The following is a 21,991-nucleotide window of genomic DNA, read 5'->3' as shown; positions in this document are numbered from 1 at the left end:
CTAATATTGTGAGTTATTATTGAATACCTATATAAATTTTTGTAAGACCTTTTAAGATACCTTGTTAGTGTTTAACTTGCCATTTTTAACTAAACTGTTATTTCCTTAAAGTCATCATAAATGGCATTGTGTCAAAGGCTATGAACATGTATATTACTTTAAATAAATACAGAATTGCTTTCCAAAAGGAATGTGCCTCATTTTATCACCAGATATGATTTCATTCCACCTGCAGTACCTTCTTGCCAGCAGAGTACATTTTATTTAGAAGTTCTGTACTACTTCACAGATAGAAAAAAAAAGTCACTTTTGCTGGGGATAATTCCCCCACATGGAATAACTTTTATTGCTTTTTTATTGTGTTCAGTGGGTTTAAGTGACTTTATTTTGTCCTAATTTCCTGAGGATAGTAGTAAGTTACTACCTGGTGTCCCTTCTTTGAAGGCCAGAAATAACATTAATTTAAATGTTTTCACATTGGTGCTTTTCTTTGTTCCATCATTAACTAGTGTCCTTGTTGAATCTATTTTTGAATTGGTTGAGCTTTGATAACGTGTACTTTGATAATATGATTCTTTTTTTTTCTTTCTTTTTTTTTTTTTTTTTTGGAGCTGGGGACCGAACCCAGGGCCTTTGCGCTTGCTAGGCAAGCGCTCTACCACTGAGCTAAATCCCCAACCCCATGATTATTTTTAATAAAGGAAATAAATTTGTTTTCAGAATACTTCAAATCTGTGAAGTTATTTTACAGGCCTACCTACAGGGATTGGCAGATTTTTCTGTAAGGGCTACTTGGGTCTTAGTCACATCATCTTCGGGGATTCAGAGTTGCTGACTTCAGAATCCTTTCAGTGTGTAAAAGCTAGTTCTTGGGGCATACAAAACAGTGGGCTAGATAGATCTTGGTCTGGGGGGAGGTGTGTTGTTAAGCTTTTTGTTAAAAACCTCTTGGGGTTTTAGATGCTACATTGATAGAGAGCTTTGTTTTGTTTTCCCCTACTTTCTGTCAATAACATGAAATTAGAACAAAATATGTAGTGTACATATATCATTTTAAGTTAATTTATTAATTTCCATGTGTGTACAAGTGTGCATACCCTGGTATATGTAGTGGTTAAATAATTGTGGGTGTTGGTTCTCTCCTACTGTGTGAGATCTTGGGACCGGTCTCAGGTTGGCAGATTGAGTGACAGGCATCTCTTCAGCCCCAAATATCACTTTTTGTTCTGCTTGCTTTTTGCCTTCTTTTCAGTCCTGTGGCTTCTTTCCAGATGACACTTTGTTATATAGCACTTTTGACCCTTAGTTTTTGTCAAGTTGCCCTGTCTTCTATGTAGCACAGGAACCACATGCTTCTGAAGATAAATGCTTCTGATGGCTGTAGTTAAATAACTTCATAGTGACTGAATTCTTTAACAGAAATCCATTGTTTGCAACTAGCAGCATTGTTTATAAGTAGGCTGTGGGGACTGGAGAGATGGCTCAATGGTTAAGAGCACTGGCTGCTCTTCCAAAGGTCCTGAGTTCAATTCCCAGCAACTGCATGGTGGCTCACAATCATCTGTAATGGGATCTGATGCCCTCTTCTGATGTGTCTGAGGACAGCTACAGTGTATTTATATGCCTAAAATAAATCTTAAAAAAATATATATGTAGTCTGTGGATTATACTTTATGACAAGTACATGCGGCTCGGAATTTTGCTGTCAGTATACATCAGGAAGGGAGCAGAGTGAGACAGCTTTCCGAGTTTGAGTGAGTGAGTGTTCATTACAGAAACATCTTATAAAATACCTGCAAAGACAGCTGTATTTTGTGTGTGTACTGTCAAATGGGGTCTGAAGGTTTTGTAAGTTGTTAGGGACAGGGGCACACCTGCAATGCTAATACTTAGGAGGTAGAAGAGACCAGAGTGTGGGGCTATAATTATAGATCAGTGGTAGACCATATGCTTAGCGGATGTGAGGTTCTGGGTTTAATTCTCAGCATCAAGAAAATGAATTCAGAAAGTAAAAGCAAAAGCTAAACAAAAAAATATATTTAGCATCAGTACAAAAGAGAGACGAGAGCTGAATCTCTATAGAAATTACCTCTGTCAAGGACATGGACCTTACTTAGGGCTGGTGAGATGGCTCAGCAGGTAAAGGCACTAGCCAAAGCCTGATGATCTGAGCTTATTATTATAAGTTAGTTATCTGACATCCAAGTCATCATGAATAAGAGTTGTGAGAGCTATTTTTGTAGTATTAATATTTAATACATTCTTAATCTAATCTGCATAATTACAAGTTTTAATCTTCACATAATGTGTGTGTATGCAAATCAAAGTTTGCCACTGGCTTGGATTGGTTTGGTTTGGTTTCTTTGTTTGGTTGTGAACCTAACTTTAATGGCTGAGCTATCTCTCCTGGCTGTGTTTAAGTGTGTAGTTTAGCAGCATTGTATTTACAGTGTTGTGTGACAATTAGCACTGTTTGCATTTAGAAATTTTATGTTCTGTCCCCATTAAACAATACTTCTAATTGTCTCTTCTTAGTCCTAAGGGGAACCTCTGTTGTTTTGTCTCTCTGAGTTTTCCTATTCTAGGTGTCTATTAAATATGCAATAATAAAATGTTTGGTGTCTGATTCCTGTGACTTAGCATATATGTTCAAGGTTCATCTATGTTGTAGCATGTGTTCAGAATATTGTCCCTCCTTATGACAGAACCATATTTGATTGATTTACATAATTACATTTTGATAGTCCATTTGTGATTCAGTATGCACTTTGGTTGTTTCTGTGTTTTAGCTACAGAGTCTCTGCGTGCGTGCGTGCGTGTGTGTGTGTGTGTGTGTGTGTGTGTGTGTGTAGGAATTGAATTGCTACATTAACTTTCAAAGCTAAACTGTTTTTTCCGTGGTTCCTGTACCATTTAGCATTCTTAATAGCTCTGCCCAGCAATTAGTTTTTTACAGCCCTCAAATACTCAAATGCATTGTTTTCTGTTTTTTTGTTTGTTTGTTTGTTTTTGTTTTTTGTTTTTGTTTCTTTGGCCGGGGTGCATTAATCTCACTATGTAGACTTGGCTGGCCTGGAATTTGCTATGTAGACCATGCTGGCCTTGAACTCACAGAGATTTGTCTGCTTCTGCCTCTCAAGATGCTTGCTAATAACCATCCTAATGGGTGGTAAATGGTGTCTGATGGTTTTGATTTGCAGGTCTCCTAATGATCTCTTCGAGTGCTTGCTGACCACTTGTCTGCTTTGGAGAATGTCTGAAGTGCTCTGCCTATTTGGACTGGGGTCTTCTATTGCTAAGTTGCTTATATACATGTTTTAAAAGGTGCACTGTAATAATCCAGACTGTGTTTCTACCTTCTCAGGACTCCTACAGGAAACAAGTAGTAATTGATGGAGAAACCTGTCTCTTGGATATTCTCGACACAGCAGGTCAAGAGGAGTACAGTGCAATGAGGGACCAGTACATGAGAACTGGGGAGGGCTTTCTTTGTGTATTTGCCATAAATAATACTAAATCATTTGAAGATATTCACCATTATAGGTGGGTTTAAGTTGAATATGAAAGTTGACATGTGAAATAATGATAGTTTACATTTATTGATTCTTTGCTAGTTGTTAGGCCTGCACAATCTATTTAAAGTTGAAAACATTTGTGTCAAGTATGTAGAATTCCTATTTTACGAATACATCTCTTTTTTTTTTTTTGGTTCTTTTTTTCGGAGCTGGGGACCGAACCCAGGGCCTTGCGCTTCCTAGGTAAGCGCTCTACCACTGAGCTAAATCCCCAGCCCCACGAATACATCTCTTAAGGTTACAGTAGTTACATAACTTGTCCCTGTTTGTACAGATAGGAGGGTGCTGGCTGAGACCAGGCCTGTCTGACGCAAGGGCCTGCCTTGGTACTCTTACCTATCCTGCACTAGAAAAGTAAGGTTCTTACTTTGTTAGATGGATAGAAGTGCCAACGAGAAACAGAAACATGGAAAGAAGGTTTGGGATGGTGTCACTCCAGTGGTCTTAAAAATAAGTATGTTTTATTACAGAATTTCATTGGTTGGGTAAGCAGTAGCCTTAAGTGGGCTTTTTAAAAATATGTTTAGATGGTTCTAAGAGGTTGAAGAATTAGAACAATTACTGGCTTTTATTTTAAGAGTCTGAGAAATGTACACATACTTACTTAATAATAAATGAAATGTATTTTACATTCTTTCCTTGGTGGTTTACAGTATTCATTGCACTGCTTATTAAGCAATTCTCCCCCTTCTTGGCTGTGCCTCCTAACTGTGTGTTAGCCTCATTAAGTGTAGCATACTCATTAAGATGCCTGGGTTTAAGGCGAAGTGACTGTGGGAATACTTTTCTGTAGAGGTGTTCAGGGGAACTTGTTGATAGGAGACCTGGGGAATAACCCTTCCTATCAGCGTCTCGGAGATTCACAGAAATTGTGAAGGAATACATTTTCCCCCCAAATTTAGAATTTATTTACACATTATATTGACAACAAAACATAAAAAGGATTTTGAACAGAATACACATTATATTCCTTTTAGTGTTGCCCTTTTTTTTCTTTTTTTTTTTAAAAAACAAAAAACAAACAAACAACAACAAAAAAAACCAAAACAGTCTTCAGGGCTGGGGAAGGGCTCAGCAATTATTGACTGTATGGCTTTTCCAGAAAACCAAAGTTAAGTCCCAGTTTCCATGCCAGGCATCTCCTAACCACATGTAACTGTATCTCCAGGGAATTCAATACTTGTGGCCTTCACTGTCACCTGAATTCACATGCATATACCTATACACAGACACACATATACTTGGTTAAAAATTAAAACTAAAATCAGTCTTTAATGGCTGTCTTTGTCTGAGTAATGCAGGAATCCCCTTCCCCTTAGTTTATTGTCTGATGTTTCACTCATGCCACCTCATCTAAGTATGAAAATGTGAAATGGAAATTTCAAAAAATAAAGGATTCCTGAGTTTTGATTATCTTTTATTACATATTGTTAGAATTTTTTGTTTTATTCTTCTTTTACTATACTGTCAATTGTCAATTAAAGTGTATTATTGATGTGTACATTGGTACTATCCCCAATTTCAAACACGCATTCAAGTTTCTTAGAATATTTACCCACAGATGGTAGGGAAGAATCCTCGGAAATGTCAGAGTTATGTTGATGCCATTAATTCATGTTGGGGTGAAAACACAGTTTTTCCTTGAGGTAGGGTTTACTATGTAGCTTCGGTTTGCGAGGAACTCACTATCCAGACTGGACTGGAATTCACAGTGCTCCTTCTGCCTCTGCCTCCCTAATGCTGGGATTGAAGGCCTGAGCCACCATATCTGTTGGATGAAAATATTTTCAACTGTATACATACATCTTGTTTGTAAGATATTTTAAACATTTTGATTTGAAACTTTAGTATATTTCTTATTTTATATATGCATATGAACAAACAGATATGTAAGGTTTTTGTTTTAGAGGGAAAATAAGAGAAATGAGGACATTTTGGTAGGGTAGAAACTAGGATTCATATGAAGAAACGATTCAATACAGTTTTGTAAGATGAAGTTGAGGTCAAAGTTTGAAGTATTTTTGTGTTACTTATGCTTCTGCTTCCATTTGTTTCTTCCCCAGAGAACAAATTAAAAGAGTAAAGGACTCTGAAGATGTGCCTATGGTCCTAGTAGGGAATAAGTGTGACTTGCCTTCTAGAACAGTAGACACGAAACAGGCTCAGGAGTTAGCAAGGAGTTATGGGATTCCATTCATTGAGACCTCAGCGAAGACAAGACAGGTGAGTGCCACCGGAGAGATGTGCGTCTACTCTGCCGGGTGCTCCAAATGATGCTCACCACTGTTCTCCATTTCCAAATGGTGTCATTGGGGTCTACTTGCCACCATAACTATTGTTACATGTTCCTCATTTCATGTGATTCTCCAGTCTTTCTATTATTCTAACATAGAAAATAATGTTTATTTGGCAAATGTCTTCTCAAGTAGATAGTACTTCTTATCTAGGAACCACAATATTACTTTGGATCCCCCCACCCCCCATGTGTGCACAGGAGAGAGGGGGGTGTAGATAGATGGTAGGGGTTGCAATGGTCTCTGTACCCAGCCTGGGGTTGTACTCTCAGTCCCCTAAGTCTGTCTTGCAGGTGCTGGGATGACAGATGTCCTCCACTATGCCTGGTATTCCGTTTTCTTTTCATTTTGAAATTGTTTCTTCTGCCTAGAGTACATTTTACATTTAGGATTCAAGAAATGTGGAAATTTTTTCCCACTGAAATGATAAAGACAGAATGATGGAATAAAGTTTGACTTTCCTGTTTTAGAAGCAGTTTTTAGGATTTGTTGAGTTGTATTTGAAGAATTATTTTTTGGCAGAAAGTTTTTGAGGGTCTATTCTTCAGGGAGAAAGTTGTGATTAAAGTAAGGGAATATTTAGAAAGCAACTAGATATTCTTAAAAAGTGAGTTTCTGTAGTCTGACTGTCTGTGGGTATCTCCTGCGTGCCAGTTGGCTCACAGTTTACTTAGTTTATAGAGACTTGGTGTGCATCACTCGGCTTCAGGGTAGGGAGCTATTTTATCCAAGTCCATCCCGCAGTCCAAAGGCACGAGAGGTTTGTTTCTATGTTCTATTTCCAAGTCTTCTTGATTTTATTTAGAAGCAGCCCAGAACATATAATTATAATATCTGTAACTTTTCCCTAAGTCCTCCTATGAAATAATTCAATGTAAGGAATTTTATTGAAAACATACTGTATAGATTTTACCATTAATACTTTACTCCTTCCATTGTTTAAACTTGCAAAGGCACCTTTCATACTAGTGAACATCAATCATAGTTGACATTTCATGGAGAAAAGGAAAAGCCCGAGACTGGGCTGGCTGTAAACACTCTCGGACTAGAATATGCACACAAATCAGCTGACCTTATTAAAGTCAAAGTCCAGACATTGTGTTTGTGTTGAAGCCCATGTTGCGCATTCCTTTGCATTGTCGGGTGGTGCTGTTGGAGAGTTGGGCCACAGTTTGAGTAGAAGCCATAGAGCACAGTGAAAGGAGTCTCTTGGCTTATCATCTCTGGGTTGCTCTCCACCTCTCATTTGGTAAGAGCCTTAAATAGCTCTTAAATAGCTTAAATTTAATTTATTATTTGTGTTTGACATTAATGCTTTGGTATACTGTAGTTCATTATTGATTTAGAACACTACCTCCTCTCCTTTTAAAATAGCTTTCTAGCTTTAACAGTGTTTTGTGGGGCTGGGGATTTAGCTCAGTGGTAGAGCGCTTACCTAGGAAGCGCAAGGCCCTGGGTTCGGTCCCCAGCTCCGAAAAAAAGAACCAAAAAAAACCCAAAAAAACAAAAAAAACAGTGTTTTGTGACACACATACTACCAACACCTTTAAAAATTTAGAAATTTAAAAATTTGTTTTGCTTTGTTTATGTTTGGTTTTTGTGTTTTGACAGAGACAGCCCAGGCAAATCTCAGACTTACTATGTAGTAGAGGCTGGCCTTGAACTCTCGCCTCTACCTCCCATGTGTTGGGATTACAGGCATATGCCACCATGCCCAGTTCATTTTGTCAGGTTAAAGGCATACGGTATAGAAATAGATGAACTTAAATTTGGTTTTTAGATAGTGTAAGTTGTCTAACATGTATAGAGTTAAGATATACAGACACTTCTTAAGCCGTGCTTAGCCCTTCTTGTATTTATTCGTAATTTATGGATTTTTTTTTTTTTTTTTTTTTTTTTTTTTTTTGGTTCTTTTTTTCGGAGCTGGGGACCGAACCCAGGGCCTTGTGCTTCCTAGGTAAGCACTCTACCACTGAGCTAAATCCCCAGCCCCGGATTTTTTTATACAATATATTGCCTAACTATAACTTGAATGCTCACTTTTCACTAGACTTGTTTTAGAAATTAATTTGCTTTGAAAAATCATTAATAGTTCTTAAAAATAATTTAATATTTTAAAGTTTTGGAAGATTTTAAAGAGCTACTCCAAATAATTTTGGTAATTTATAATATCCAAGGTACATTTTAATAAATTTTATCTTCAATTTTGGGGAAGATTTGGAGCTCCTTTTGGGGAGTATTTTGTTACTGTCTTTTATTTGCTTATTTGTGTGTGTGTGTGTGTGTGTGTGTGTGTGTGTGTGTGTGTATTTCATGTATGTGAGTACATTGTCGCTGTCTTCAGACACACCAGAAGAGGACATCAGATCCCAGATGGTTGTGAGCCACCATGTGGTTTCCGGGATTTGAACTCAGAACCTCTGCAAGAGCAGTCAGTGCTCTTAACCTCTGAGCCAACTCTCCAGCCCTGCTTATTTGTTATTTTAGCTACATATACCCGTCCTTAATGTATTTGTCTGCTTGAAATTTTGTTGTTTTTCCAGCCTAACAAAAGTACCACAGACTTGTATTTATGGTGGTAGGAACTGAACATTTCACTGAGAAGTTCTGTGATACAAGTCAGGGCATGGCAAGCATTTTCTACAGAGACCCAGAGAGCAAAGTGGTATCTTAAACATTATTTTCCCAAAAAAGCCTTGAAAATTAAAACTGCTTGTCAGCTAATACCAGAGCAGTTGACCCTGCCCGTATTTGGCCTTTAGGTTGTAGTGTGCTTTATAGAAGGCAACCGATGAGACTCCAGTAGATGCACAAGACCTTCGACCTACAACAGGCTGATTTTACCATTTTAAAGCTAAATTCATATATTTAATGAAAGAAGTTATATTCTATTTTTAAGATATAGGTTATAGAATACATATTTTTATCAGTACATTTTTGCTAATTTTAAATGCATATTACCTTGCCACTATATAATGATTAATAGAATGTGTGGGTGTGGGTGTGAGCATGTGTGTGTGAACACATGTGCACACCCACATGCTTTTTACCCACTTTGAAACAGGGTCTTGCTGTGTTGCCCAGACTATTCTGGAGCTCATGTGCTCAAGTGGTCCTCCTTCCTCAGTCCCTGGACTCCAGATGTGTGGTACTGTACTGAGCTGAGCTGGTTTTTTTGTCCTTTAGTCCTTTCAGTGTGTTACTCCTTTAAAGGATAAAGGAGGTATTTTTTGCTTATGTTGTGGTATGTGGCTTGGCTATCCCTAGTGTGTAAGAGTGCTAGTTCATAGTTCTCAAGACACTTAGTAATTGACAGAGTTTTCTGGTTTCTTTGGACGGTGCTTAGGAAAGTCTGCTGCAGCTAAAACACAGACTCGTGGGAAGGCTATGAGTTTGCCAGGCTGCTAAAACCAAAAGTGACCTGAGCGTTTGTCAGGTGATGACCAGCAGGGTTTTCAGAAGGGTGGGCCAGCCTTTTTACATTTGCTGCTCTCAATTTGAGCTGTATAGAAAGTTTTAAAACTTAAAAATCACCTAATACTGATTAATTTCTTGCTTTGTAGTTACTTTCTAGATATATGAAATTAGTTGATAGATGGCATTTCTGAAAGAAAGCTTATCATAAAGCTATTTAAGAAAGTAAAACAGTTTTTAGAATCATGAAATGAGTATTTTGAATTGTATGAGTTAGGAGTGGACAGTTATTGAACACTTGCTGTTTTGTACTTCAGTAGCACTTGAGATAGGTTATAGTTTGATGGGGTTTCTTGTGAAAACATGAGGAAAGGTTGGTACTGAGAAGTGTGACTGGTTTCTCCATTCCTCCCTCAGAGAGCTGGTGTTCTTGCATCTGTGTAGAGTCATAGCTGATGCTGCATGTGTACCTTATCTTCCTGACAGATTTCTGCAAGTTTTACAGCTTCAACAGGAATAAAATACTTAATAAATCATAATCTTACAGAGAACAGATAGAGAATATTATTTGTTAACAGGTCTACAGGGTGCTCTGTTTCCATAGTCTCAGTCTACTTTGAGTTGGAAACATTGCCAGATCTCTTAGTTTAGAAAGGAATTACGTACTTAAACTTGGATAGTCTTGATTATGTATAGATATCTTCATTTGCCCTTGGAGTTCACTAAGTCATTTGAAAGTGTTCAAGTGTGGTGGTATGTCATATCCTCAAATATATCACTGTGTCCTTAGGGGTTAAGCAAGTAGTTATAATTACCTTATCTTTAGAAATTAAATCAAAGTTTGTAATAATAAATCAATATTCCGTATTATAGCCATGTAGCTTTTGAAGTATTTAAAAGTAAAAGCTGGTGTTGGTGGTAGGGCAAGGATAAATAACAATGTTTTCAAGTTTTCTTGATTGATATCTATGTAACTTTGAAGTTTATTTTCAAGGAATAACAAAGTATGTAAAATGTGGTAAATAACTTTTTAAAATGAATTTTATATTCATAAAGCTAAGAAAGAGAAAGTTTTTGAATCGTAAACATTTCTTGGTTTTAATTTTCTTGGCTACTGAGATCCTAATGCTAAATTCCTGGTGATGGGTGGTTGTGGTTGTCTAATTATTGGCTTCCAATCCTCTCTCTGCATTGCTGGAAACAACAATCATACGGTCTGAGTCGGTGATGGGAAGCTTTCATTAAAGCAGCAGACACAGCAAACTGACTTAGAAGTGTGTTACAATCAAATTTTGCTTCTGTTAGAGGACAAAGACCCTCCCTCTTTTTCCTCCCTTCCTTCATAGCACATTGACCTTTGCAATAACATTGAACTTTTTTATAAAAAGGAATATTTACATTCTTTAAGATCTTAAGAAAATATGAGCTTTTGCCTGGTTTGTCTCTTTCTATAAAGAAATGTGTAAATATTTGGAAAATTTTTCATTGACTTTCAAATTAAAAAAGAATATTTATGAAATATAAGTTGACCAGTCATACTTTACATTTTAAATACTTTGCAAGTCATTTATCTTAAATAACTTACTTTATATCATATGACCATTTGTGATAGAAGAGTAAAGAATAAGGAAAGCTTTCTTTGTCTTGAAAATGAATGGTAAAACTACTAAGAGCTAGTCCACTCAGATACAACTAGGGATTTTATTTCAAATGCTGACATTTAATGATTTTTAAAAGTTGAAATGCTTTCTTTCTTGGTAGGATAAGTCGTGTTTTAAATTGATTTCATTAAAATAAAATTGGGTTGGGATGCTGGAGAGGTGGCTCAGGGGTTGAGAGTGCTGGTGGCTCTTGCAGAGGACCTGGCTTTGGTTCCTACCTCCCACTTGGGTAGCTGACACCCACCAGTTACTCCAGCTCCAGTTCATCTGGTGCCTTCTTCAGGCCTCCAAAGACACCTACCTGTGCGCACGCGCATACACACACACACACACACACACACACACACACACAAACACACACACAAACACAAATTTTTTAAAGAAGATTTTTCTGGGGCTATAATAATTTTATTATTAGAAAATAATTTAAGACTGAAAAAATTGAAAGTAATAAAAATACTCTAACTTATTTTCACTGGATGGCATATTGTATTTGCTAGAAGTTTGTACTTTAATGTGGACTCATATTATTTAAATGCCTCCTTTGCTGAAACTAAATTTTATGAATTTTAAAGGTAAATTACTGAACTTCACTGGTTCAGTTCTTAATATACTTTAGAGATTTGTAAAACGTAATATGCCCTAAATAACTGATCTAATAACTGATCTAATAACTTCACTATTAAAGGCTGCAAGTGACTGATACATGAAAAACTCAAGCACTAGCTGTTGGCTTATTGCCCTTAAGGCCAAGTGCCTGATCTCAAGTTTTTAGTTGCTTTGTAGGTGCTAGGTGCATTTTATCATATTTGGTTCAGTGGAAACATTGACTTTTACCAATTCTAGAAAATAAAAAATAAACCAGTCACTGACACAAGCAATTCACTATTAAAATGAAATGTTTTAAATTAAACAGGAAATCTGGCATATTTTACTACATAAGTATTTATCTTTTTTTTGGGGGGGGGGGTTATTTTTTTTCGGAGCTGGGGACCGAACCCAGGGCCTTGCACTTCCTAGGCAAGCGCTCCACCACTGAGCTAAATCCCCAACCCAGTATTTATCTTTTTTAGAAGTGTGGACATCAGTATTGCATCTGAAATTAAATTTGTATTATTTATATGTGAAATTTCCGGATATTGCTCTTAGATAAAAACTTTGTTGAATTTTTCTGAAGAAACTAGCATTACATTTATAAGTACTTTGCACTTTTCAAGCTGTTGCCTGATTTTTTCTTTGAGAAAGTTGAAAACCTTTTTCTTCATAAAGGCTATTTATGATTCTAAATCAGAACATCCCATTGGATGGAGTGGATGGAGAGATGGCTCAGCAGTTAAGAGCACCGTTCCTGCAGAGGATCTGGGTTCCCAGGACCCATATGGTGGCTCACAACCATTGCTAACTTCAGTTCTAGGAGATCAGATTCATTAGGACCTTTGGCGGTTTCAGATGTGCACAGGCTGCACAGACATACATACAGGCAAAACACTCAAGCATATGAAGGACAGGAAAGGTTGAGTGCATCTGAACAGTGCTCTGCAGGCTGTGGGAGACATGTAAGGAGACGTGCATTGCTCCTATTCTATATATTTTAAGTGGTTTGTGACGCTTTCTTGTCTTGGCAACTGGCCCCTGTTTCACTTCTCATTTAAATATTTTAACCTCCCATTCTCTGTGGTAGCAGTCTCAAAAGGACTAGAAATTGACTGGGAACTATCTAATTGAAGATGAAACTGGGGGTCCTATAGGAGTATCTGGACTCTCCTTGGTTAGGACATGGATTTTGGGGTTTGGTTTTAACAAGGCCTCAGGTTCCTAGTATGCCTTTCATTCGCTTCCCCACTGGGTCAAAGGTGGGCATCAGTGGCAATCACAAGTCTTTCCTTTATCCAGGGAAAGTCTGCACCTTCCTAACTGCAGTTCATCAAACTTAAACTCTTGTATTGAGAAACATACACATATAGTTAGGCTTTTCACTTAAACTCTTAATACCAAAATATGTAAACACTTTTTAAGAACAAACCAGATTCTAGCTCATGTTTTAACCCTGCATCCTCAATTTTTTTCAGTCTGATGTCTGCTTTAAAAAAAAAAAAACAAAACACAAATTTCTCAACTGTAAAGCTCATAATTCAAAGGTCTTACACATGGCTATCCCAATAAATTACTCTTCCAAATGAAACAGACTTTAAAGAAGTTGTGTTTTACAATGCAGAGAGTGGAGGATGCTTTTTATACATTGGTGAGAGAGATCCGACAGTACAGATTGAAAAAAATCAGCAAAGAAGAAAAGACTCCTGGCTGTGTGAAAATTAAAAAATGCGTTATAATGTAATCTGGTAAGTTCAGCATATTCATTTTGGTACAAAGCAGATGTCTTTCAAAGGTAACAAAGCAGTAAGAACCACTTAGATGTGGTGTTCTGCTTTGAAATATTAAAAGATAAGAAACTTGTCGTTTGTTTCTGTAACGAGTACATTTATTTTAAATGTGGTTTTTATAATTGACCCTTTTTGATGGCTACAGTAGACTAATCTGCATTCTTCATGAGCTCTATTGACTTCATTAGTTTTAAGTAAGCTAAACATTTGGAACTGATAATTTATTTTTAAGGGAAATGAGATTTAAGTTTTAAGATCACCAGCAGTTTTTAAGTAAAAAATATATAATAATAGTTTGGCCAGAAAGGCCTAGTAAGGCCCATTCCTGTACCCATTTAGAAGCAGCTATAGATTCCTGTGCTATGACTTTGTCTGTTATGTTATTATTGATTTCTCCTGTGCTATTTACTTGTAGCTGATGTCATTCACTGCTTCAGGCTGCTTCAGAGGAATGCTAGTCTCTTACTTGTAAATCTAGTCACTGATTTACACAGTGAGCACACTGTCAGTATCCCTAAACACCTCTAATGTGATCCTTAACACCCTCCCTTTCCTTAGCCTTTTAAAATTTTATATCTGAAACAATGTCATCTGCCTGTTTGTCCTTACACAGGTTATTTCTGCCTTCCCTTAGCCTTGACTCTTGTTTGGATCACCAGTACTCCTATCCCTAGTTTGGTTAGTCAGCCAACATATCCCTGTCTATAAGAATCTCCTCAGTCCCTTAAAATGGCCATTGTGGCTTTGTGTATTTTCAATATACTATTTTTACTATGGCTTCCTATGTTGCACTAAAATAGCTTATGTGTCATTCCTTTATTAGACAGTAGAATCCTGGAGAGCTGGACCATATGTTTTATCTTTGTGTGCCCATTGCATGTTAAGATTATAGCATACAAGTACTTCCTAGGAAAGACAGGGTGGACTCTTTGACTGTCCTGTCTAAATTAACCCAGATTACATTTCTAACTCAGCAAATTCTTTACTTAGTAAGATGATAAAACCTCATGTTGAAGTTCGTGCTTTTGCTGGAGGCTGTTGTAATATAGGAGTTCCATGGAGACAAGAAGCAATCACAGTGTTTTAAGACTGCTAAGAGATGTAGATGCAGAAGCAATGGCCATACTTGCAGGGATCTTCATGGGATTATGAACTCAAAACTTTCACGATTGGGTAAAACCCTACTTTAGTTTTAGAAACCATGGTACAATTTAACATTATAATGCAATTTGAAAATTAAACTTTGAAGTAATGGCCTTGACCAGATTAAAGTGGTAATTTTAATCCTATTCCCCTTTCTACGGCCTTACTCTTAGATGATTTTAAAATAGAACAATAAGTTGAGGACTTGGTACACTTTACATTGTATTTAAGCAAACGTTGAAGCACTGCTCTGAATGTCTAAATTATGAAGTTTGCAGCAGTGACTGCTGTAATTGTTAATGCACATAGTACTTTCTACATAAAGGAAAGTATATTTTAAGATATTTAAAATTATAGTGAGATAAACATATAAAATGTGTATTTGATAATTAGTTTTCCATCATTCTAGGAAAGGAGTAAGTCTAAACAAAATAATTAGCAGAATGGGATGCTACTTTATGAGAATCAGTTCCCAGAAGAACAAGGAGTCCATTGCTCTTTGTACATTAGCTATGACATTTCTCTAACATCAAAGTCATTAATTAGAATTAACACAGCTGAGACTCACATACTGTCAGAACTTGACAAGAGTGTAAATGCTGTCAGCTTCTGTCTTCTTTGTCTTCTAAATGGTTGTAGATATCCCATCTTACAGCTGTCTTTCTCAGGATTTTTATTTTTCTGCACCATTGTTTTAGTATCATTGGCATTTTTCTTCATTGTAAAAATAGATTGAAGGGACAGTGAGATGGCTCTCAAGACTGAGGACTAAGTTTGATCCTTCAGATCCACTTGGTGGGAGGCGAGAACCTTAAGTTGTTTTCTGATCTTCATACATGGGCCATGGCATGAATACAAACAGAAAAATCAATGGTTGTAATATTTTAAAAAGATGATGAAATAGAATAGACACTATAATGTGTGACCAAGGGAATTCACGGTGTGTAAGGGAGTTAGGTATGACTCCACTTCGGGGGACTATCTGAGAGATAGTTCTCATTAGTGAATATGCTAATGAGAATATTTGTGCTTGCTGCATAAACATGAACACTGAGTTCAGGTCCCTACAACTCAGGTAAATAGCCAGCCAGAAAACACCTGTAACCCCAGTGCTGGGGCAGGGGCCAGAAGTAACTGGTGGAGTACTGGTTATCAGCCTGGCTCCAGCTTCACTGAGGTACTTGCCTCATGGGAAGAAGGTGGAGAGTGAGGGAGCAGGACTCTCAGTGTCCTGTTCTGGCCTCCACTTAAATGTACAGGTCCCCTAGCACACCCCGACACATACACACATGTAGATAAAAGGCACTATCCCATTCCAAGTGTCTGTGTCCCTAAGTCCCTAAGTGCTGCTGAATTACAGGTGCTTTTATTATGCCATTGGAAGAGTTCCTCACAGTGTGTTGAGGAAATGTCTGTCTTCTGTATTTGTCTGAGTGGACCTCACAACCTAGTTAGGCCTGGATTGTGTTGCTTGTGTTGTATCAGTTAGTGGATTTCAGGAGGCGAAACTAGTGAGTGCAGATTGGGGGTTTGGAGCAGTATATATTTATTTACTCATATTCAAATAGATGACACCGACATTGTCCATTCTATTTGTTAAATGTGAGCAAGCCTCTTTGCTGCTGTACATTTTCAGCAGTACTGGTCATGCTTTCCTGAATTAGAGATCTGTTGTCAAAATGAGTTAAGAGTAAAAACTTTAAAGAAAGTATATAAGTGATTATTATTAAGATTACAAAATATGTTAGTAATATGGTAAAGGAAAAATCTTGCCACTTAAGATAGTCAATTATGTGTTTAACATAAGGTCCTTAAATACATACTATGTTACTCACAGTTCATAGTACTGAACCAGGTGATTCCAAGAGTGAAGACGTTTAAAGTGGCTGAGATCTGTTGGGTACTTGTTCTCCAGACTCCCTCTAGTATCTAGTGTGGAAGCATTAGTGGGTTAAGAGTTCTCTCAGTGCTTCCTACGGGATGAACGGATAGAGTAAAGCACGGCCACTTTTCTCTTCAGCCCACTTTGACTCCAGTGTGACTTGTGGTTGGAGGTCTAAAGTTGGTTCTTCAAGCCCTTGCTTCTAGAACTCACTTGTCACGCCAGGGTCTAGGAAGTTGGGAATTACTCTGACTGAGTTAGTTTTAGTCACAACTTGTTTAGGTATTTTGCTTTAATGACACATAGATACAGGGCTTAATGACTGATGTTGAATGGTCTTTGAAGACAGGTATTTATATGACAAATATCGAATAGCTAAACAGTAAAATGGTAATAAGAGAAATTTATCTTATTACAAGTACACCTCCAGTCAGATAGTTTGCTTATCACCAGAGGTCAGGGCATCATAGCTTTTAAGACACCAGTATCTTACAGACAACGTGGCTTACTGTCTGTCTATAGTCCAGAAACTTGGGGGACAATTAATTTGTATATATACGAAGGCACATCTACCAAACATGGAGGTAGGCATGGGGAGTTAAGTGACTAAGTTTGCTAGTAGAGAAAAATTAGTAGAAATCAAGCCCTTTTGGGGGAAAAGTCATTTGTTAAACTTATCTATTAGATTGCCTGCTGTGAAAGCCAGGGGTTTCTATTTAAAATATCAGTGTCCCAGAGCTGGGAAATGGCTCAGTGGTTAAGAGCACCCAGCATCCAGCTAACAGTTGTCAATAACTCCTGTCCCTGGAGATCTAATGTTTTGTTCTGGCCGCCGTTATGCACTGTACTCACGTGGTGCACAGACATACATGTAGGCAAAACACTTATACCACAAAATAAAGTTGTTTTAAATGTCAGATATTTTGCTTTAAAAGAAAGACTAACAAAAGAAAGTATACAGTAATTATTATTTTGAAATTACTAAATGTCAGGTATTTTGTTAGGTATTCTAATACCTAAATTTAAATAATTTAAACTTAAATAATTTAAAAATTTTTAAATGTCATAATATCCACGAAGAGATATATCCTAAAGAATCCTTAAGCCCGTTCAGCTGCCAGAACAGCAGCACGAAACAGAGCTACTCTGTGCGAACTCAAGCTCCCATTAACAGCGAATGAGCACATCAAGCCATCATGTATTAACATGTTTTAATATACTTCTTTTTATATATTTCAGGGTGTTGACGATGCCTTCTATACATTAGTCCGAGAAATTCGAAAACATAAAGAAAAGATGAGCAAAGATGGGAAAAAGAAGAAGAAGAAGTCAAGGACAAGGTGTATAGTCATGTGAATAGTTTGTACTCTTTCTTAAGGCACACTTAAGTAAAGTGTGATTTTTGTACATTACACTAAATTATTAGCATTTGTTTTAGCATTACCTAATCTTTTTTTTTCTGTTCGTGCAAACTGTCAGCTTTTATCTTAAATGCTTATTTTAAAAGGACAGTGGAAACCTTCTTTTCTCTAAGTGCCAGTATTCCCTGGGTTTTGGACTTAAACTAGCAATGCCTGTGGAAGAGACTAAAGACCTGAGACTCTGTCTTGGGGTTTGGTGCATGCAGTTGATTCCTTGCTAGTTCTCTACCAACTGTGAACATTGGTGTGAACCAGAATAATGAAGCTTTTGAACCATCCCTACTCTGTGTTCCACGTAGTCATCAAATGGATTCATTAGTAATTACAGCTTCACTTGAGACCTTGTGGTTGGTTCTCCTAAGACTAAGGGATTATGGATTTATGGGCTTCCCTTTGATTCACTTCCAGCATGTCCTAGAATTTATCATCCTTCATAAGTGTAGTTAGACTGTTCATAAAGGCTTTCTCTAGCTTTCCACTGCTAGTAATCTTGCTCACTCCCCCAAATAGTATATTTTTTCTAGAAAAGGGGAAAAAATGAAAAAAAAAAAAAAGCAATGGGAAATGTTGAAATCCATTCAGTTTCCATGTTAGCTAAGTTACTGTAAGATTCCTATAATAGCTTTTCCTGGTAAGGCAGACCCAGTATGAAATAGTAACCATTTGGGCTATATTTACATGCTACTAAATTTTTGTAATAACTCAAACTGTAACATATATAAACAGTTCTCATAAGAATTAAGTACAATTCCCCTTTGTCAGATTGTTCTATCCTAACTTTCAAGTCTTATTTGAATTGTGTTGTTGAAAGTAGTCTTAATGGTTGTGAAGCTGAAGATGATTTGAGACAGTTGTAGCTTAGTGGATGTTAAGGAGACCAGAGTTGCAGGGTTGGGCCTTACATGAACATGTAATGAAAATGTAATGTGTATCTGTTACATGTGATGAATGCTACTGGTTTTGTAGCGCTGCTGCATTCAGTGTTGGCCATGCATTGTTTGGTACCTGGGGGAGAGGGAAGAGAGTTTGATGGCTTAGTACAATGCATTCTCACCATGTAACAGTCCTACTGACAAATCAAGAAAGTTCTTTTGTTTATAATAATAATAATAAAAAACAATTTAAAATACATTTCGATGTTCGCTTCAAGGTTGAGATTTTGGGGTAGGAGACTACAAGCAGAGTAAATCTTTAAAACAACGAAGTGAGAAAGTTTGAAAATGCAAGTTTTCAATGCAAGTTTGACTAGTCTCTGAATTCTAGATGAACAAACATTTCCTAAGTACTTCCCAAATCTGATAGGTGTTTAAAATTATCCTATGCTTTAAGAATAGATAACAGGAAAAAGAATCTCTTGAATGCACTTAAAGCATTCCTTCAAGTAATTTGAAATGAGATGGAAATATCACTGGACTATGAGGACTGGATATCTGTTTTTAGAAGTCTGATTTTAAGCAAATCACTGTCTGCTTAGTGTTGAATCATCTCAAAGAACTAACTTCACAGCTGTGTGACATAGTCAGTTTACATGCTGACACACCAGTTCTCAAGCTCAGCACGGTCTGTAACTGTTTTACATGGATTAATACCTTCACTGCCAGTCTTAGGCAAATTGTGCAAGAGGTACAATGTATATTCCAGTATCCATTCTCCAATTTCAGGACTCCCTCCAACATTATACTGGCTTTCAGCCTGTTTCCCACGTCCATGACTTAGCGTAGTTTTAATAATTTCCCCCTCACTTTAAACTTTGTTCTGCTATGGACAATTTCATGAACTCTTCAGATCGGTGCATCAAAGCTGCCCTGTGGCGTTCTTCCCTAGGACTTAAAATAACAGGCACTGTAGTGGGATTTGAGTTAATAGCTGGTTTTCAGGGCCACTCCAGCAGTTCAGTCTCGGTCCTTTGGACATCATTCCTGCTGCCCAGTCCACAGTGCCTCAGTAGGAATATTAAACTTTAGTGTGAACACACAGAACACAGTCCAGTGGAAGGGGAGCTCAATCTTCATCTGGCCATCATCCTGGTGATAGTCTATTGTTTTAATAAATACAGTCTAACAGTGAAAAATACTTCAAAGTTTGTATCATGAAGCTCTCTTTTTTTTAAAACTAGAATTTATTTTACTCAGCATTCAGTGCTTTTCATATTCTGGGCATTAGACTAGGCACTGGGGTGGGGGTGTGGTATCCCAAAGAAGGGACACAAACCTTGGCCAGTGGTATGTAGCATGATCTATACTACTACTAAGTAAGGCCTATGGCATGACTTAGAAATAATGAAATACATGATTTTAATTCTGCGGAGAGGGTTTGGGTTCCTACAATTTTCCCCAGTTCAGTAAGAATTTTTGCTGTGAGTCCAATGCAACTTTTTAATCAACCTTCTTTATTAATTATTAATTATTTCCTTTTTCTAAAGGAACAGAAATTCCCTAATCTACTTTTTTGAAATGTTCTAAACTGTACGTGTTCATAGAACATTCTTTGGGTGGACTTTAAATCTTATAATGCAGTTAGTATATACCTCTCATTTCTATAGAGAGGAACATGGGTCCTTCAAGAGCTGCAGTGTGTACTCAGATAGGTTCAGTGTTTCTGGGCAATGTGGTAAAGTAGTGGTAATTATCACTATGTAAATTCTGAATTGTGTCACACTTTGGTTAACTGAAGGGTTTTGTAGAGTTTTTTGTTTGTTTTTTTTTTGTTGTTGTTGTTGTTGTTGCTGTTTTTTATTAAAAGGGAAAGAAGCCTAGAAACAATCATGTTACCTAATTACTGCAGCCTTAAAGTCCTTGTTGAAGTTGAAAACCAATGCTAAGTTACAGTCATAGGCATTAACATGTTTGTGGGAAGACTATAGCAGGCAAATACAATTTGAGTAAATATTTTCATTAGGGAATTCTAGGCTCTACTGACTGAGTCACACTGCATAGGAATTTAGATCCTAACTTTTATAGGTTATCAAGACCTTTGCCACCATTGCACAATTTCGTCCTAACATACATACAAGTTCTGTGAGGCATGTCAGGAACAGTTTGCACAAATTCATCTCATTTTTATCCCACTAAATTTTTCCTTTTCCCCAAACAATAATATATACATATATGTGTGCGTACATATAGCATATATACGTGTGTATACATATATATGTGTGTGTATACAAATATGTGTGTGTATACATATATATGAAGGGATTTTTTTGTAGGCAATAAAAATTTAACTGATTTCCATTTGTTGAAAGTAGTGATTTCTTGATAATTGTGTAGTCATTTTTTTAAAACCCCAAAGTTATTTAAAGGTGAATTTATACTTAAGAACTTCTGTGTAATACTGCGTAGCATGAATTCTGCATTGAAAAATTGAACAGATATACCCAATAGCTGTAAATTGTCAAAACATGAAAACTTATTTCTAAAGAAGTACATTCGTTTTCAAAGAATAGTTATTAATTAGATTCAGATTTGTGGTTTAGTTCAATAGTTTGAAGTGCCTGTTTGGGATGGTGGTAGGCATTTTAGATGAATCTGGGAAAAATGAAGTTCTGCAGAAATGCCAGTTTCAGACTCAACTCCAGCCAGCTGAGTGGGCTATGTGCTGTTTTATCTCCTGGTCCCCCAATTCCACTGTCTCATGTCTTCAATGTTGAAAACACGTCTGCATTTTTATTTGAGTGCCAATTTCTTACTAGTGCTATTTCTTAATGTAACATGTTTACCTGGAATGTATTTTAACTATTTTTGTATAGTGTAAACTGAAACATGCACATTTTGTACATTGTGCTTTCCTTCCTTCCTTCCTTTTCTTTCTTGTTTTGTTTGTTTGTTTGTTTGTTTGTTTGTTTGGGACATATGCAGTGTGATCCAGTTGTTTTCCATCCTTTGGTTGCTCTGACCTAGGGAATGTTGGTCATATCAAACATTAAACTTAAAAGTGACCACTCTTAATTAAAATTAACTTTTAAATGTTTATAGGAGTACGTGCTGTGAAGTGATCTGAAATTTGTAATATTTTTGTCATGAACCGTACTGCTCCTAATCATTGTAATGTAATAAAAATAGTTATGGTGACTATGAAGTGTGTAATTATGTAGTTTTAATTGTGGTTAAAGCTCAGATTTAGAGCTTCACATGTTTGTTAGGCAAGTCCTTCATGCTGAACCCCATCCTGACTATAGGTATTTCTTGATGGAAAGTTGAAATGTCTGTATGGTAGTTGAT

General features: G+C 36.9%; 1 protein-coding gene and 1 long non-coding RNA gene across 4 annotated transcripts in view; one reads left to right on the top strand and one right to left on the bottom strand.

Annotated features, from left to right (window-relative positions):
- The window catches only part of Kras (KRAS proto-oncogene, GTPase), a 33,102-nt gene extending 11,254 nt beyond the window's left edge, over positions 1-21,848 (top strand). The window contains 4 exon segments of one of the 3 annotated variants that reach the window (NM_001446890.1): positions 3,365-3,543; positions 5,639-5,798; positions 13,160-13,283; positions 17,590-21,844. In NM_001446890.1, coding sequence (NP_001433819.1) covers positions 3,365-3,543; positions 5,639-5,798; positions 13,160-13,279 — 459 coding nt within the window. In that variant the 3' untranslated portion in view covers positions 13,280-13,283; positions 17,590-21,844. 3 annotated transcript variants of the gene reach the window in all.
- LOC134486864 (uncharacterized) lies at positions 4,457-18,776 on the bottom strand. Its single transcript, XR_015687149.1, has 3 exons — positions 16,304-18,776; positions 15,037-15,296; positions 4,457-5,343 (listed from the first exon to the last, which is right to left on the bottom strand). It is a non-coding gene; the product is annotated as an uncharacterized LOC134486864 (long non-coding RNA).
- Positions 21,849-21,991: the final 143 nt, after the last annotated feature.

This window comes from Rattus norvegicus, chromosome 4 (genome assembly GCF_021556685.1).
Source record: "Rattus norvegicus strain SHRSP/BbbUtx chromosome 4, alternate assembly SHRSP_T2T, whole genome shotgun sequence".
Taxonomy (NCBI): Eukaryota; Metazoa; Chordata; class Mammalia; order Rodentia; family Muridae; genus Rattus; species Rattus norvegicus.
This window is presented reverse-complemented; position numbering and strand designations above follow the sequence as displayed.